This window comes from Eucyclogobius newberryi, unplaced genomic scaffold (assembly GCF_026437365.1).
Source record: "Eucyclogobius newberryi isolate DKJ021-1_F unplaced genomic scaffold, fEucNew1.0.hap1 SCAF_4, whole genome shotgun sequence".
Lineage (NCBI taxonomy): Eukaryota > Metazoa > Chordata > Actinopteri > Gobiiformes > Gobiidae > Eucyclogobius > Eucyclogobius newberryi.
In genome coordinates this window covers 36060886-36080075 of record NW_027316056.1, presented here as the reverse complement: position 1 = coordinate 36080075, position 19190 = coordinate 36060886, and the positions used below count along the sequence as shown (strand labels likewise).

Below are 19190 nucleotides of genomic sequence, written 5' to 3'. Positions count from 1 at the left end.
GCTGGACCCCCATCATCAGGAGCTGGTCCCCATCATCAGGAGCTGGTCCCCATCATCAGGAGCTGGACCCCCATCATCAGGAGCTGGTCCCCATCATCAGGAGCTGGACCCCCATCATCAGGAGCTGGATCCCATCATCAGGAGCTGGATCCCATCATCAGAAGCCGGACCCCCATCATCAGGAGCCGGACCCCATCATCAGGAGCCGGACCCCCATCATCAGGAGCCGGACCCCATCATCAGGAGCCGGACCCCCATCATCAGGAGCCGGACCCCATCATCAGGAGCTGGATCCCATCATCAGGAGCTGGACCCCCATCATCAGGAGCTGGATCCCATCATCAGGAGCTGGATCCCATCATCAGGAGCTGGATCCCATCATCAGGAGCCGGACCCCCATCATCAGGAGCCGGACCCCAACATCAGGAGCTGGACCCCCATCATCAGGAGCTGGATCCCATCATCAGGAGCTGGATCCCATCATCAGGAGCCGGACCCCCATCATCAGGAGCCGGACCCCATCATCAGGAGCCGGACCCCCATCATCAGGAGCCGGACCCCATCATCAGGAGCTGGACCCCATCATCAGGAGCTGGTCCCCATCATCAGGAGCTGGACCCCCATCATCAGGAGCTGGATCCCATCATCAGGAGCTGGATCCCATCATCAGGAGCTGGATCCCATCATCAGGAGCCGGACCCCCATCATCAGGAGCCGGACCCCATCATCAGGAGCTGGACCCCCATCATCAGGAGCTGGATCCCATCATCAGGAGCTGGATCCCATCATCAGGAGCCGGACCCCCATCATCAGGAGCCGGACCCCATCATCAGGAGCCGGACCCCCATCATCAGGAGCCGGACCCCATCATCAGGAGCTGGACCCCATCATGAGGAGCCGGACCCCATCATCAGGAGCTGGACCCCATCATGAGGAGCCGGACCCCATCATCAGGAGCTGGACCCCATCATCAGGAGCCGGACCCCATCATCAGGAGCTGGACCCCATCATGAGGAGCCGGACCCCATCATCAGGAGCTGGATCCCATCATCAGGAGCCGGACCCCCATCATCAGGAGCCGGACCCCATCATCAGGAGCCGGACCCCCATCATCAGGAGCCGGACCCCATCATCAGGAGCTGGACCCCATCATGAGGAGCCGGACCCCATCATCAGGAGCTGGACCCCATCATGAGGAGCCGGACCCCATCATCAGGAGCTGGACCCCATCATGAGGAGCCGGACCCCATCATCAGGAGCTGGACCCCCATCATCCAAAGCTCATAAAAATACATTTTGCATAAAGTCCCATTTATCATAAAGAGAGCGTATGATCAGATCTTTCATTCTTCATCTGATGAAAGGAACTGCTCAGAATATGCTAATGCTGCTAAATGCTAATGACTTATGAGATATAATCTCCCTTTTGTATTCTAGACTTCTGTCCGGCTCCTTTATTCACTTCATTTCAAAGTTTCCACGCCGTTCTCACCATTGACCTCTGCTCCAGGCCGCTGAAGTCGGTGGACGCTCCGCTGGGCCGCCGGGATTGGTTCGAGTACATGATGGGCGTGGCCGCAGTGTGGGTGATGACAGGAGGAGGCGGGGCTACGTGCGGCATGGAGGCCTTCGGGTTCAGGAGTCCGTTAGGGGTGAGCATCATGGCCTGGAGCTTCAGTTCTGCACACAAAACATACAGGTTGTGTGTGTGTACGTGCGTAGTGTGTTTACGTGTGTAGTGCGCGTGTCTAGTGCGTGTGCATGTGTGTAGTGCGTTTACGTGTGTGTAGTGCGTGTGTGTAGTGCGTTTACGCGTGTGTAGTGCGTTTACGTGTGTGTAGTGCGTGTGTGTAGTGCGTTTACGTGTGTGTAGTGCGTTTACGTGTGTGTAGTGCGTGTGTGTAGTGCGTGTGCATGTGTGTAGTGCGTGTGTGTAGCGCATGTGCGCGTGTGTAGTGCATGTGCGCGTGTGTGTAGTGCGTGTGTGTAGTGCGTGTGTAGTGCATGTGCGTGTGTGTGTAGTGCGTGTGTGTAGTGCGTGTGTAGTGTGTGTGTGTAGTGCATGTGCGTGTGTGTGTAGTGCGTGTGTAGTGCATGTGCGTGTGTGTGTAGTGCGTGTGTAGTGCGTGTGTGTGTAGTGCGTGTGTAGTGCGTGTGTAGTGCGTGTGTGTGTAGTGCGTGTGTAGTGCGTGTGTGTAGTGTGTGTGTGTAGTGCGTGTGTGTGTAGTTCGTGTGTGTAGTGCGTGTGTGTAGTGCGCGTGTGTAGTGCGTTTACGTGTGTGTAGTGCGTGTGTGTAGTGCGTGTGCGTTAGCGTGTACATGTATATTATCGTTTTTAGCCTCCGAGATCTGACCCTGACCAGTTCGTACGGCCGCGTGAACATGAAGCTCGTGTGTGCGTTTCGTGTTTTCAGTCATCGTCATATATATCTATCGCTCTCAAGCCCGTGGCGTGTCCTTAGCCGCTCCCCGTTGCCCGCGGCGCTCGTACCTGCGGCGTACATCTCCCTCAGCTTCTCCTCGTCCTCGTAACCCAGCGACTGCCTGTCTTCGTCGGCCTCGGACCGGTTGGCGTCGCCCTGGAACACAAACGTCACATTTCAAAAGGATTTCGCGACGGAAGCGAAAGGAGGACGGGAGTTTCGCGGCAGACGGGCGGCGGAGGGAGGGGCGGGGCGGGCGGCGGTCTCCCGAGTTCCCTAGTTGAGTTATGATAGCGGCTTTGGCAGCGATCTCCCGAGTTCAGGCCAATAAAGCTTTACTGAATTTAATTAAAACTCGTGCCAGAAAAATGGCAGCAGACGGCTTTGGCAAAGGGTAACTGTATGCGTGCGCGCTCTCTGATGCCGCCGATAGAAGATGAAAACTAAACAACAAAAGCTCCCCAGCTGTGAATGGCAGGCCGCATCCGACACAACACCGACCCGGAGAGGCGGCGCGTGAGCGAAGGGATGAGAGATAGCAAACGACAGAGGAAGCGAGGGAGCGTAATGGGAAGAGCGCTGGAAGTCTCCCGATGGCGCGATAGCGGCTGATTCTCTGTCACGGGATCGGAGAGGTTAAGGCGAGCGTCCCCCGGGGTGGCGCGGGCGGGGACGGGCGGGGCGGGGCAGGTGCGACTGGTGGCGCGCTTGAAACAAAGTGAAGATGTTGTGGCGCTTTGGAAACACTTGAGTCCCAGAACAGAACTCGGCAGACAAAGAGTCGAGTCTGGTGATTGGAGCCGAGGGAGTCGAGCAGGAACAAGACAAAAGACAGAAAAACGGTGCTGCAGGAAAGAAGAACGGTCTGGGAGTGAAAGCAGACAAAATAAGTGTCTAACAGTTTTTAATATGGACCTGTAGAAGTGATCAGGTTTGGGCTAATTACACGGCTTCAGGTAAAAGTACATGATTAAAGTACATACTTAGCCCTGAGAAGTCCTTCACACCATGGATCTGGAACATCGTCTTACTCCACAAATGTGTCCACCGATTTCAGGTTTGATGCATAATTCATTGAAAGTGTTGCGCAAGAAACTTCAAAAAGTACTTTACCAGTTACCAGATAATAAACAGATAATAAACAGATAAACCAAAAAAAAAAAAAGAAACTGCACCCGCTGCTGCTTATACAAGTACAACACTGTAAATATCCAGACTTATTTCCCCTGTAAGTCACTAAATACACCAGAACCAGCTCCAACGACGGTCAAAGCCTTAAAATCAGTCATGTACGGGTCAAATAGAAACAAACGTGGGCTGATATCAGAGCACAACAAACATATGCGCGCTATATAACAACGCTCGTGCGAAACCAGAGGTGAACAGCCAAATAGACGTTCTTTAAACTCAAAATGCACGTGGCACTCCTGCTGTTGTCCTCTATTTTAACTAATAAGATCTCAAAACTAACAACATTCATCCTTCAAATCCACCTGTTCCTCTACATTTCCTCCTGTGTTTTTTTGCAAAGAGCAGAGCGTTCCGTTTGTGGCGCGAAACACAAACGACGCGCCGGGAACGTCGGCTTCTGTCTGTCACATTTTCTGGTTTCCGATCTCTGATGTATCGCCGCGCCGTAGGTCGACCGTAACCATGACAGCGTCTAACTTTACCCGCGACTACAATCGACATCGACACCGCGATCATTCCGTGCGCCGTGTCCTCACCTCCGCTTGGAATCCCTCCACCAAAATGGCCACCAGCAGATTGAAGAGGACGTAGTTGCCGAACGTCATGAGGGCGACGAAGTAGAGCGCGGCCAGCGGCGTGGTGGAGGCCATGCCGTTGTAGAGCACGGCGTTCCAGTCTTCTTGCGTCAGGATCTGCAGAGACATCGGGACGTGAGCGACGCGACAGACGACGCGCTCATCATCGGTCACCTGGTCTCTAAGTCGCCGACCAGTAGCGGCTTCTTTGCTCTAATTGGCGCCGCGGTAATGGCGTTCATCAGCGGTAAACGAGGCCCCCGTGGCGTACGCGTGGCACTACTCGGCTCTCGGCGCACTCGTAAACGCCTCTTACCCGCCCACCGGAGGGCTTTTGTGTTATGTCGGAGGGAAATCGAGCGCCAGCGTTCCCAAATTGGCGCAAATGAATTACAACGGGCGATCACCTGTGCCACGGCGGCGGCGGCGGGGGGGACGGGATCGGCAGCCGCGCGCTTCCCGTCGCAATTCATTTCGGCAGGTAATTTGAGCAGCAATTTATCAACGGGGAGATGTGGGAGTGGAGTAAAGACCTGGAACACGGTCACGGTGGCCCAGAGGAGCGAGTCGAAGTTCTTCCTGTCCGGTAACGTGTCGCCGGTCTCCTGACGCAGGCCGAACTTACAGCCGAACAGATGCATGCCCAGGATGCTGGAGCAGAGGAAACGGGACAAAAAAAGAGTATTATTGAAGATGGAGACGCTCACATGGGTATTTGAAGTGGTTGAATAAGAATCTGTAGTGTGTTACGTCCGTGTTAAATATAAAAAAGACGTTAAATGCTGTAATCTAAAAGGCGTCTTGTGGTGTGATGTGAAAAAAGTTTGAATGTGCACCAGTTTCACACAGTTTCCTATGATGTGACAACTTCTTTGTCTTAGAAAAATACATCTCTAGTTAAAAAATGACCCTTTAGGATGGGACAGTAACATCATTATTAAAGAACAAATATCATGCAGTATTTGTATTGGTATTAGCCTTAAAAGATGTTCTTGAGTTTGGCATCTTGTGATTTAGAACATTTTCTTTTCTTTTTTTACAACAAACAAAATTGCATTTGGAGTTCTACCGTTTCCCCCGGGACTAACTGCATTTTGGAGCCATCTACTGGCTACAGAGGGAATTACACACAGTTTAAGATAAACATTTTTCAACGCATTTCAAGCCGACATCTCACTTCAGGTCGCTGCAGTTGTTATGACGCTTGGAGGACTTTGGGGACTTTCTCACCAGGATTCTAGCGTAATGAAGCTAAATGCCACTCCAGGTATGTTTTTGATGAGATAACAACGCTAGAACATAGATAAAAGTCAATTTAACATAATATGTGTCCTTCAAACCAACGCTTGGATTATTATGATATTGGGGATTTTTTTACATGGCAAAATTGTCATGAATGTGACAGGTAATGCCACATTGCAGCAAATGTACAAATATCTCAAATTAAAAGTATGTAATGCTTGTGTTGAGCTTTCCCTACACTTGCTGCAGAACTGATTTTTTTAAATACATTTGTATCATATAAAGGCGCAAGTACCCAGAAGATACAACTATATTATTTTAGCAGTTTATGACAGTGTTAACAAGGGATATATCGCACTTGGCAAACTAATTTAGAAAAGATTACAGACGAAATGTAGGAGACTGAAAGTGCAAGAAAACACAACTAATGAGGTCTATTCCAATCTGACTTCGTTGGGTAAAGACTAAAACGGAGCTAAGTTAAGACTAAATCAAGAAAATGAATTTACAAGAGCCGTCGTTGCATGTGCACAGCGTGTTTGCAAACCTGAATATGAATATGAAGAGCATGAGCAGCATGCAGAAGGTGGCCACGTTGTCCATGGTCTTCATGAGGACCACCAGCTGCCTCCGGAGCGCCGGCAGGAAGCGGACCAGCTTCAGCACTCTCAGCAGCCTGAACGTCCTCAGCACCGACAGGCCTCCCTCCGCCTCCCCCACGATCTCCCACACGCTGCAACGCCACAACACCAGCGTTACAGACGCAACAGACGCCCGCGCACATCCAATTCAATCAATATCCGCTTAACCTTCGCCACACAAACGTGCACCAATTCCCCGCAGAACGCCTCTGGGCCGGATGAGAGCCGGAATCCCCGTGACACGTGGCGAGCCAAAGTGGGCAACGCGCCATCGCTACAAGAGTCAATAAATGTAGTCGGAGTGCACAATAAACAAGCGAAGCCTCCGAGCGCAGATGCATAATTTAGCTTGAAGTACTACATAATGGAGTAATAAAGACCTCGGCTGTGCAGGAGACGCACGGCAAAAAGCCAATCCAGGCCAGGAGCGTTCAGGAATCCGGTTAAGTTCTGATACAATACGTTGGCGTGTTGTAACGCTGAGGTGGCTCTGTATATTTGGGATTTATATTATCTGCAGACAGCTCGAGCAAGGGTTTTTAGGATGGTTCTCCCAGTGCAGGCGCCGCTAATGAGCTAACAGAAATGAACGAGGCTTTAAAGTGCCTATGACAGGCTTTTACGATTGTCTAATTGTGACATTATCTGGTGTGTTTGTACCTGTTGTACATATAAATTATAGTTTAGCGCCAATCGAGCAGGTGTTTGTGGAGAAAACGTTGAAAATTGTGTGGGAAATGACAGGAAGTGACATCACACCAGGGACACTCGTTCAAAGTCAAAGTTTATACATAAATTAAAGAAAATAAACAACTTTTTGATGCTCATGAATTAAATAAAGTCGCTCTCATATATTTTCATTTGTCAAATTCAAAATAATTGGGACATTGGATGAGTTTTGGCCCAGTGTCTGCTGGGTAATTTCCTAGTGTGATGTCAGTGAAATTATAAACCTAAAACAGTCGCTATACCAGGGGTGGGCAAACTACGGCCCGCGGGCCACATGTGGCCCGTTTGTCTTTATAATCCGGCCCGCCAAACAAGTAATATTAAAATAATATTAATAATATTTTGCCCTCAGGCATCTGTCTGTATACATGGTAAATATGACGTGAAATTAATTAAAGAATAGATTCGGTAGCCTATATTTGACAGAAAAGTGATATTTTATTTGATATTCAAATTTTTAGAATGATGGCAGGCCGGCCCTCCGCTACTAGCCAGGATTCGAATATGGCCCTGGGAGGGAAATAATTGCCCACCCCTGCTCTATACCATGATAAAATGTTTCGAATTTGTAGCAAAATTCTAAATATATTTATCTTAACTGCATTTTAGTTCAGTGAGTGGTCTGACCTGTAGGGGGCGCTTTACAAGAATTAGAGACAGCATTAATATATATGCAGCAGGATTAAAGAACAGTCCGCTCGAGTAAACGAGAATAAAGAATAAAAGACAAACAGATCTGGAAAAAGTAAAGATCAAATGCTCCGTTTGTTGAGCCCAGATGGTGAGATTTAATGTATTTATTTTAGAAAAGGGACGATGCAGCTGAGGCCTGAGCTCGTGCCAGCGTTTGATGCTTTTATAACAGTGTATTCCAGGTACAAGCACATGACACCACTGACTGTGACAGGGCTCTGACTGTGACAGGGCTCTGACTGTGACAGGGCTCTGGCTCTGACAGTGACAGGGCTCTGACTGTGACAGGGCTCTGACTGTGACAGGGCTCTGGCTCTGACTGTGACAGGGCTCTGACTGTGACAGGGCTCTGACTGTGACAGGGCTCTGACTGTGACAGGGCTCTGGCTCTGACTGTGACAGGGGCTCTGACTGTGACAGGGCTCTGACTGTGACAGGGCTCTGGCTCTGACAGGGCTCTGACTGTGACAGGGCTCTGGCTCTGACTGTGACAGGGGCTCTGACTGTGACAGGGCTCTGACTGTGACAGGGCTCTGACTGTGACAGGGCTCTGACTGTGACAGGGCTCTGGCTCTGACTGTGACAGGGGCTCTGGCTCTGACAGGGCTCTGACTGTGACAGGGCTCTGGCTCTGACTGTGACAGGGGCTCTGACTGTGACAGGGCTCTGACTGTGACAGGGCTCTGACTGTGACAGGGCTCTGGCTCTGACTGTGACAGGGGCTCTGACTGTGACAGGGCTCTGACTGTGACAGGGCTCTGGCTCTGACAGGGCTCTGACTGTGACAGGGCTCTGGCTCTGACAGGGCTCTGACTGTGACAGGGGCTCTGACTGTGACTCTCCTGATGACACTGCTGAAACTAGAAGAAGATTCATGTGTTTGAAGCTCAACGCGTTCATTTGTCGTTCACTCACTTCATTCAAGTCTGTTCCAGTGAGTGAACCATGAGAAGCCCGAGCAATAAAACCAAAGGTCATGAAATAGTTGCGAGATAGATACATTTAATACCATAATGTGGGACATTCCTGGCAAATAATAATAATAATAATAATAATAATATAATAATAATAAATAACATCTCCATGGACACAAACAGGGGCTAGACCTCCCCACTAGCAAAGTCACACAGTAAAGCTTTAGTTACGCAGTACAGCTTTAGTCACACAGTACAGCTTTAGTCACACAGTACAGCTTTAGTCACGCAGTACACCTTTAGTCACGCAGTACAGCTTTAGTCACACAGTACAGCTTTAGTCACACAGTACAGCTTTAGTCACGCTGTACACCTTTAGTCACGCAGTACAGCTTTAGTCACACAGTACAGCTTTAGTCACACAGTACAGCTTTAGTCACGCAGTACAGCTTTAGTCACGCAGTACAGCTTTAGTCACACAGTACACCTTTAGTCACGCAGTACACCTTTAGTCACGCAGTACAGCTTTAGTCACACAGTACACCTTTAGTCACGCAGTACACCTTTAGTCACGCAGTACACCTTTAGTCACACAGTACAGCTTTAGTCACACAGTACACCTTTAGTCACACAGTACACCTTTAGACACGCAGTACAGCTTTAGTCACACAGTACAGCTTTAGTCACACAGTACAGCTTTAGTCACGCAGTACACCTTTAGTCACACAGTACAGCTTTAGTCACGCAGTACACCTTTAGTCACACAGTACAGCTTTAGTCACACAGTAAAGCTTTAGTTACGCAGTACAGCTTTAGTCACGCAGTACACCTTTAGTCACACAGTACAGCTTTAGTCACGCAGTACACCTTTAGTCACACAGTACAGCTTTAGTCACACAGTAAAGCTTTAGTTACGCAGTACAGCTTTAGTCACGCAGTACACCTTTAGTCACACAGTACAGCTTTAGTCACACAGTAAAGCTTTAGTTACGCAGTACAGCTTTAGTCACACAGTACAGCTTTAGTCACGCAGTACACCTTTAGTCACGCAGTGCAGCTTTAGTTACACAGTACACCTTAAGTCACACAGTACAGCTTTAGTCACACAGTACACCTTTAGTCACACAGTACAGCTTTAGTCACGCAGTACAGCTTAAGTCACGCAGTACACCTTTAGTCACGCAGTACACCTTTAGTCACGCAGTACACCTTTAGTCACGCAGTACAGCTTTAGTCACACAGTACACCTTTAGTCACACAGTACAGCTTTAGTCACGCAGTACAGCTTTAGTCACACAGTACACCTTTAGTCACGCAGTACAGCTTTAGTCACGCAGTACACCTTTAGTTACGCAGTACAGCTTTAGTCACGCAGTACACCTTTAGTCACGCAGTACACCTTTAGTTACGCAGTATACATTTAGTCACGCAGTACAGCTTTAGTTACGCAGTACATCTTTAGTCACGCAGTACACCTTTAGTCATGCAGTGCAGCTTTAGTTACACAGTACACCTTTAGTCACACAGTACACCTTTAGTCACACAGTACACCTTTAGTCACACAGTACAGCTTTAGTCACGCAGTACAGCTTTAGTCACGCAGTACACCTTTAGTCACGCAGTACACCTTTAGTCACGCAGTACAGCTTTAGTTACGCAGTACAGCTTTAGTCACACAGTACACCTTTAGTCACACAGTACAGCTTTAGTCACGCAGTACAGCTTTAGTTACACAGTACAGCTTTAGTCACGCAGTACAGCTTTAGTCACGCAGTACAGCTTTAGTCACACAGTACACCTTTAGTCACGCAGTACAGCTTTAGTCACGCAGTACACCTTTAGTTACGCAGTACAGCTTTAGTCACGCAGTACACCTTTAGTCACGCAGTACACCTTTAGTTACGCAGTATACATTTAGTCACGCAGTACAGCTTTAGTCACACAGTACAGCTTTAGTCACGCTGTACACCTTTAGTCACGCAGTACAGCTTTAGTCACGCAGTACAGCTTTAGTCACACAGTACACCTTTAGTCACGCAGTACAGCTTTAGTCATGCTGTACACCTTTAGTCACGCAGTACAGCTTTAGTCACGCAGTACAGCTTTAGTCACGCAGTACACCTTTAGTCACGCAGTACACCTTTAGTCACGCAGTACAGCTTTAGTTACGCAGTACAGCTTTAGTCACACAGTACACCTTTAGTCACACAGTACAGCTTTAGTCACGCAGTACAGCTTTAGTTACACAGTACAGCTTTAGTCACGCAGTACAGCTTTAGTCACGCAGTACAGCTTTAGTCACACAGTACACCTTTAGTCACGCAGTACAGCTTTAGTCACGCAGTACACCTTTAGTTACGCAGTACAGCTTTAGTCACGCAGTACACCTTTAGTCACGCAGTACACCTTTAGTTACGCAGTATACATTTAGTCACGCAGTACAGCTTTAGTCACACAGTACAGCTTTAGTCACGCTGTACACCTTTAGTCACGCAGTACAGCTTTAGTCACGCAGTACAGCTTTAGTCACACAGTACACCTTTAGTCACGCAGTACAGCTTTAGTCATGCTGTACACCTTTAGTCACGCAGTACAGCTTTAGTCATGCTGTACACCTTTAGTCACGCAGTACAGCTTTAGTCACGCAGTACAGCTTTAGTCACACAGTACAGCTTTAGTCACGCTGTACACCTTTAGTCACGCAGTACACCTTTAGTCACGCAGTACAGCTTTAGTCACACAGTACACCTTTAGTCACGCAGTACAGCTTTAGTCATGCTGTACACCTTTAGTCACGCAGTACAGCTTTAGTCACACAGTACACCTTTAGTCACAGAGTACACCTTTAGTCACACAGTACACCTTTAGTCACGCAGAACAGCTTTAGTCATGCTGTACACCTTTAGTCACGCAGTACAGCTTTAGTCACGCAGTACAGCTTTAGTCACGCAGTACAGCTTTAGTCACGCAGTACAGCTTTAGTCACGCAGTACACCTTTAGTTACGCAGTACAGCTTTAGTCACGCAGTACACCTTTAGTCACGCAGTACACCTTTAGTCACGCAGTACACCTTTAGTTACGCAGTATACATTTAGTCACGCAGTACAGCTTTAGTCACACAGTACAGCTTTAGTCACGCTGTACACCTTTAGTCACGCAGTACAGCTTTAGTCACGCAGTACAGCTTTAGTCACACAGTACACCTTTAGTCACGCAGTACAGCTTTAGTCATGCTGTACACCTTTAGTCACGCAGTACAGCTTTAGTCATGCTGTACACCTTTAGTCACGCAGTACAGCTTTAGTCACGCAGTACAGCTTTAGTCACACAGTACAGCTTTAGTCACGCTGTACACCTTTAGTCACGCAGTACACCTTTAGTCACGCTGTACACCTTTAGTCACGCAGTACAGCTTTAGTCACACAGTACACCTTTAGTCACGCAGTACAGCTTTAGTCATGCTGTACACCTTTAGTCACGCAGTACAGCTTTAGTCACACAGTACACCTTTAGTCACAGAGTACACCTTTAGTCACACAGTACACCTTTAGTCACGCAGAACAGCTTTAGTCATGCTGTACACCTTTAGTCACGCAGTACAGCTTTAGTCACGCAGTACAGCTTTAGTCACGCAGTACAGCTTTAGTCATGCTGTACACCTTTAGTCACGCAGTACAGCTTTAGTCACGCAGTACAGCTTTAGTCATGCTGTACACCTTTAGTCACGCAGTACAGCTTTAGTCACGCAGTACAGCTTTAGTCACACAGTACACCTTTAGTCACACAGTACAGCTTTAGTCACGCAGTACACCTTTAGTCACACAGTACAGCTTTAGTCACACAGTACAGCTTTAGTCACGCAGTACTGTTGTGGAAAAATATAATCTGGTCCTTTGCTTTTCAATTTTCAAATTCTGTCTTAATTTGATTTAGTTCTAACACAGTCAACAGCCTGACACAACTCCTCTTGGCCTGGAAATCTACATGTCCGGACCTCCTGGAGTGATTAGGAAGTCCCACGTTATGTTTCACACTAGGCAAGACATGTGAATTGAATTAATGCAAATGTTCTGTACTGTCTCCTTCCTGAAACCACTGTTTCTTTGATGTCCCATTTGCTCCTTGATTCCTTTGTACCTGAGAGACCAGTGACCAGGAACTTCTGTGTGTGTGGTCATGTGACTACGGGTATAAATATGTAGGACATGGGACAAGAGGGAGATTCTGATCATGTAATGTACCAGAGAGAGAGAGAAACGCCCGATTAAATCACCTTAACATTGAGACAAAGCAACTCGCCTCCTTGCCTTATTTTTGCCATTACAGTACACCTTTAGTCACGCTGTACACCTTTAGTCACGCAGTACACCTTTAGTCATGCTGTACACCTTTAGTCACACAGTACAGCTTTAGTCACGCAGTACAGCTTTAGTCACGCAGTACAGCTTTAGTCACACAGTACACCTTTAGTCACACAGTACACCTTTAGTCACGCAGTACAGCTTTAGTCATGCTGTACACCTTTAGTCACGCAGTACACCTTTAGTCACACAGTACAGCTTTAGTCACACAGTACAGTACACGCAGTGTACTGTGCGGTGTGCTCTGTGGAGAATCCAGCTCCACTAACAAATGCTTCTTCTGCCTCTCAGACCTGGCTCTGGTCTGACCTCGTGCAGAGGATGAGACGCTGCAGCTGCAGATCAGAACTTAAATGTAGTAAAAACAGAGCTGTTCTGTGTCCAAGCGCTCGCAAAAGAACATCTCCTTTGTTCTCAAACTTAAATAGTTTTCCATTTCAAGCAGCAGATTTTTAAGAGACACAGTATGAAAGAAGATGTCTGGTAGAGAGTTTGGGCTCTCTATTAAGTCTTCTATAATGTCCTCTATAATGTCCTCTGTGTACTCTATAATGTCCTGTGTCCTCTATAAAGTCCTCTATATAGATTTTTAAAGCTGTATACATCCTGCCAGCAGAGGGTGTAATAATAACTCCGGTGGTTGCACAAGGAAGGAATTGTTTGTGTTGGTGTGTTTAAAGCCACAGTTTGGCCCAGTGGTTCTCAAGCTGTTTCCTGACGTCTTATTTATTTAATTTTAATGTTTTTTTTTGTCATTTTAGCTATATTTACAAGTGAGCCATAGGCTTGTATAAGAACATGTTACAATCGGCTTTTTACCTGTACATTCAAGCCCCCGTGAAGCTGTGAGTGACGAGCATTTTAATTTGGCGAGTCACTTATCTCGTCTTATCTGCGCGGAGATCGTCACGCTAACGTGCACAAACGAGCAGGCAAACATCAGAGCCTCGAGTTCTGTGACTTGGAGCTTCCTCTGAGCGCCTCCCTGGTCGTCTCTGGTCGTCTCTGCTGCATGGACAGATGTCAAAGTCCAAGTCCAGAGGCCGCGAGAGCACGTCGTATGAGGAACTCAGTGGTATTACTGTTTTACTTCTGACCAAAACGACGCAAACGCACAAGCAATTCTAGTCGGACAACGATCACTGGAGTAAGTTTTGTCCTTGGCACAAATTGACAAAGGCCTCACCTCGACCTCATCTCAACCTCACAGCGACCTCATCTCAAATTCACAGCGACCTCATCTCAACCTCACAGCGACCTCATCTTAACCTCACAGTGACCTCATCTCAACCTCACAGCGACGGGCGAGAGCGAGAAAGGGGGAGGGTAAAAGAGACGATCGTTCACTTCTCAGTTTGATCGTGACAATAACTGGTCCTAAAGCCACACACTAAATACAGCCTGTGAATTGTATTGAATCGTTCTAAAATATAAAATCAGAACCAAATCGAATCGCCGTAAACGTGAAGATCCACACTCTTGACCAAACGCTGCTGTTCTTGTGATAAATCAGATTTCATTTAGCAAGAAAACATTTGTTATGATTGGGTGAGCCGGGGCGTTGGCATGGAAACACAGACCGAGTCAACAAACCCAAGTGCATGACGAGTGTTCTGTGTGTCCCACCTGATGATGACGATGATGCTGTCGAAGCCGTTGTAAGGGTTCTTGATGTATCCGAAGAGGCCCAGAGCCAGGACCTTGAGCAGCATCTCCAGACTGAAGAGACTGGTGAACACCATGTTACTGATCTCCAGCACGTCCGTGAGCTCCTGCGGCTGGAGAAGAAGAGCCGGCATTATAAACACAGCTACAAACACAGTTACAAGAGCCGGCATTATAAACACAGCTACAAGAGCCGGCATTACAAACACAGTTACAAGAGCCGGCATTATAAACACGGCTATAAGAGCCGGCATTACAAACACAGTTACAAGAGCCGGCATTATAAACACGGCTACAAGAGCCGGCATTATAAACACGGCTACAAGAGCCGGCATTATAAACACGGCTACAAGAGCCGGCATTATAAACACGGCTACAAGAGCCGGCATTACAAACACAGTTAGAAGAGCAGGCATTACAAACACAGCTACAAGAGCCGGCATTACAATCACAGTTACAAGAGCCGGCATTATAAACACAGCTACAAGAGCCGGCATTACAAACACAGCTACAAGAGCCAGCATTATAAACACAGCTACAAGAGCCGGCATTATAAACACAGTTACAAGAGCCGGCATTATAAACACAGCTACAAGAGCCGGCGTTACAAACACAGCTACAAGAGCCGGCATTATAAACACAGCTACAAGAGCCGGCATTATAAACACAGCTACAAGAGCCGGCATTATAAACACAGTTACAAGAGCCAGCATTATAAACACAGCTACAAGAGCCGGCATTATAAACACAGCTACAAGAGCCGGCATTATAAACACAGCTACAAGAGCCGGCATTATAAACACAGCTACAAGAGCAGGCATTATAAACACAGCTACAAGAGCCGGCATTATAAACACAGTTACAAGAGCAGGCATTATAAACACAGCTACAAGAGCCGGCATTATAAACACAGTTACAAGAGCCGGCATTATAAACACAGTTACAAGAGCAGGCATTATAAACACAGCTACAAGAGCCGGCATTATAAACACAGTTACAAGAGCAGGCACTATAAACACAGTTACAAGAGCCGGAATTATAAACACAGCTACAAGAGCCGGCATTATGAACACAGTTACAAGAGCTGGCATTATAAACACAGCTACAAGAGCCAGCATTATAAACACAGTTACAAGAGCCGGCATTACAAACACAGCTACAAGAGCCGGCATTATAAACACAGCTACAAGAGCCGGCATTACAAACACAGCTTCAAGAGCCGGCATTACAAACACAGCTACAAGAGCCGGCATTATAAACACAGCTACAAGAGTTACAAGGATCAGCAGCAAAGCAGGATGCGACGCAATTTAATTATTTTCTATTTTTTAATTATGGGAAACTTGGCCGCGGACCAAACCATATTCCATGGCGGTCCAGAGTTGGCCCGCGGGCCGCCTATTGTAGACACAGGCAGCACACTGTAGCTTGACCAGAAATAAATCTTAAAGTAGCAGAAAGTAGGACTATTATATGAATATACTGAGAAGTATGCAGAAGTATTATCCTTTAAACCATAGCAACAAAATAATAATTCAACCAAATTGAGAAATAAATAAAGGCAAAGTCTTTCCCTCCAAACTTGTCTCTATCCGAATGTCAATCCTGTCCTCTGAAACGTCAACTTCAAAGACATTCTCCACCTCATTATAGATGATATTCTTAATATAATAAACACCTCATTAGAAAGTAGTTATGTTCCAAAGTCCTTCAAACATGAAGTCATTAAACCACTAAAAGTCTTATCTTGATCCTGACCTGTGGGTAAACAATAGACCTGTTTAATCTCCTCCCTTTGTCTCTAAAAGACAAAGGGAGTGTGTGTGTGAGTGTGAGTGTGAGTGTGAGTGTGTGTGTGTGTGTGTGTGGCAGCCTCTTGTCAGTCAGCCCTGGGGCAGCTGTAGTTCTTTTAGTTCTTAACTCTCACAGTCACAGAAAGAGTAAGAATAATGAGAACAATTGCCACATATAAGTGCCACATATAAATCTGAGCCATAAACACGATCATTTGTACAACAGTTCGCTCGGCCCTGTAAACCACACACACACATACACACACGCCCTGTAAACCACACACACACACACACACACACACACACACACACGCCCTGTAAACCACACACACACACACACACACACACACACGCCCTGTAAACACACACACACACACGCCCTGTAAACCACACACACACACACACACACACACGCCCTGTAAACCACACACACACACACACACACACACACACACGCCCTGTAAACCACACACACACACACACACACACGCCCTGTAAACCACACACACACACACACACACACACACACACACACACGCCCTGTAAACACACACACACACACGCCCTGTAAACCACACACACACACACACACACACGCCCTGTAAACCACACACACACACACACACACACACGCCCTGTAAACCACACACACACACACACACACACGCCCTGTAAACCACACACACACACACACACACACACGCCCTGTAAACACACACACACACACGCCCTGTAAACCACACACACACATACACACACACACACGCCCTGTAAACCACACACACACACACACACACACGCCCTGTAAACCACACACACACACGCCCTGTAAACCACACACACACACACACACGCACACGTCCTGTAAACCACACACAGACATACACACACACACACAGACACACACACAGACACACACACACACACACACGCCCTGTAAACCACACACACACACACACACACACACACACACACACGCCCTGTAAACCACACACACACACACACACGCCCTGTAAACCACACACAGACACACACACACGCCCTGTAAACCACACACAGACACACACACACACACACACACGCACACGTCCTGTAAACCACACACAGACATACACAGACACACACACAGACACACACACAGACACACACACACACGCCCTGTAAACCACACACACACACGCCCTGTAAACCACACACACACACACGCCCTGTAAACCACACACACACACACACACGCCCTGTAAACCACACACACACACACGCCCTGTAAACCACACACACACACACACACACACGCCCTGTAAACCACACACAGACACACACACACACACGCACACGTCCTGTAAACCACACACAGACATACACACACACACAGACACACACACACACACAGACACACACACACACACACAGACACACACACACACACACACACAGACACACACACACAGACACACACACACAAACACACACACACACACACACAGACACACACACACAAACACACACACACACACACACAAACACACACTCCTGCATGTGACATTACATCCACATAAAAACAACACGATGCCATTTAGTGACATTTGCGCGGCTCCTTCCTGCGTGCAGAGTAAACAGAGGATTGTGGGTAAGCTCGGGGACATCTGCGTGATGCTCTCTGAAGCCCCCCCCCTCCCCCCCGAGACCCCGCTCAGGTCAAGCTCTGCGGACGGGCGAGCGTGTGACCGCGCGCTACGATCGAGCGGCTAAAGCGGAGCGGAGCTGTTTGAAGTGTAAAACGGCATGTGATTTGCTCTTGCTTCGGCTCAAAGTTGCTCAGACGTCGCCGAGTGTGACGCGGCGGTGCAGATGCTACATGAAGGGCAGCGCTGGGAGGGCGGGGCAGCGCTGGGAGGGCGGGGCCGTGGGTTTAGAGGGGCTGCGACCGGCCAAAAAACCCCGCCGACCGAACCAGAGCTTAGCAAGAGCCACACTGCATGTTACTGCTGTTACTTTGTCATGATGTGAGGACAATGTGGTGCTTTTTGAGACTATTATGAGGTGGAGATGCCAAACCAATGGGATGTGGCCAAAGTTGTTGTTTCGTAGACGCAAAATTTGAATATTTAGCATATTGTCCATAATAATAATAAAAAATATATAAAATAAATGCTAAAAAAAGGCAATCACAAGGAAATGGAAGACACGAACCTCACAAACACTCAAGGACTGAAATTAAACTGGAAAAAAATTGACATTCATCTTAATTTGGAAATGGATAAATTTGATAAACTTTGGACTAAATAGGACTGTTGGACTTGTTGTGCTTTAATTTAATTTATGTTTGTCGTATTGTGCCATTAGGATTATTTATGATTATTTATTAAGATTATTATTATTTTGTCCTGCTCTCGCCGTGTTTAAAAATAATTAAATTAAAATAAAATATATGAAACAAAAACAGCTTTGACCTCATATATATCACTTGAGACATGCTTTATTCTGTTTCTCGAGACACGGCTCTAATGTTGCGACTCCAATTAGTTCGTGATGTCACTGTCTTATTTGCTCTTTGGTGTTGTACTTTTGCCAACGGGAAAAAGGCAAATAAATGACAAAAAAAACCCGACAACCAAGGACTGGACCAACGAAACAACAGACGTCAGACAAATGGAAAAAATGACATTCAAACTTAATTTGGAAATGGACGAATTTGACCGACTTTGGACCAAATGTGACTTTTATTTTACTTTAAATGTGACTTTTATTTTACTTTAAATGTGCAGTTGATTTGTGAGTCTGTTTGTATTCTTATTGTATAATATAACTAGGTAAAGCTAAGGTAACAAGTATTTTAGTAGCATTATATTTATATATATATATTTTTTTTTTAAAACAAATCACTTGACTGTAAGATAATTTAAGATAAGATTAACTTTATTGTCTTCTGGCTCCACTGCACAAAGCTGTAGCTATAGTT

The 19190-nt window shown here is 47.0% G+C and overlaps 1 protein-coding gene across 1 annotated transcript in view; it reads right to left on the bottom strand.

Moving 5' to 3' along the window:
* cacna1hb (calcium channel, voltage-dependent, T type, alpha 1H subunit b) overlaps positions 1-19190 on the bottom strand; it is a 117134-nt gene that overhangs the window by 47513 nt on the left and 50431 nt on the right. The window contains exons 11-16 of the mRNA XM_072462439.1: positions 14397-14548; positions 5979-6164; positions 4723-4840; positions 4151-4306; positions 2492-2579; positions 1493-1680 (exon numbers count right to left, since the gene is read on the bottom strand). Of these exons, the coding sequence (XP_072318540.1) occupies positions 1493-1680; positions 2492-2579; positions 4151-4306; positions 4723-4840; positions 5979-6164; positions 14397-14548 (888 nt within the window). The remainder of the gene's footprint in view (positions 1-1492; positions 1681-2491; positions 2580-4150; positions 4307-4722; positions 4841-5978; positions 6165-14396; positions 14549-19190) is intronic.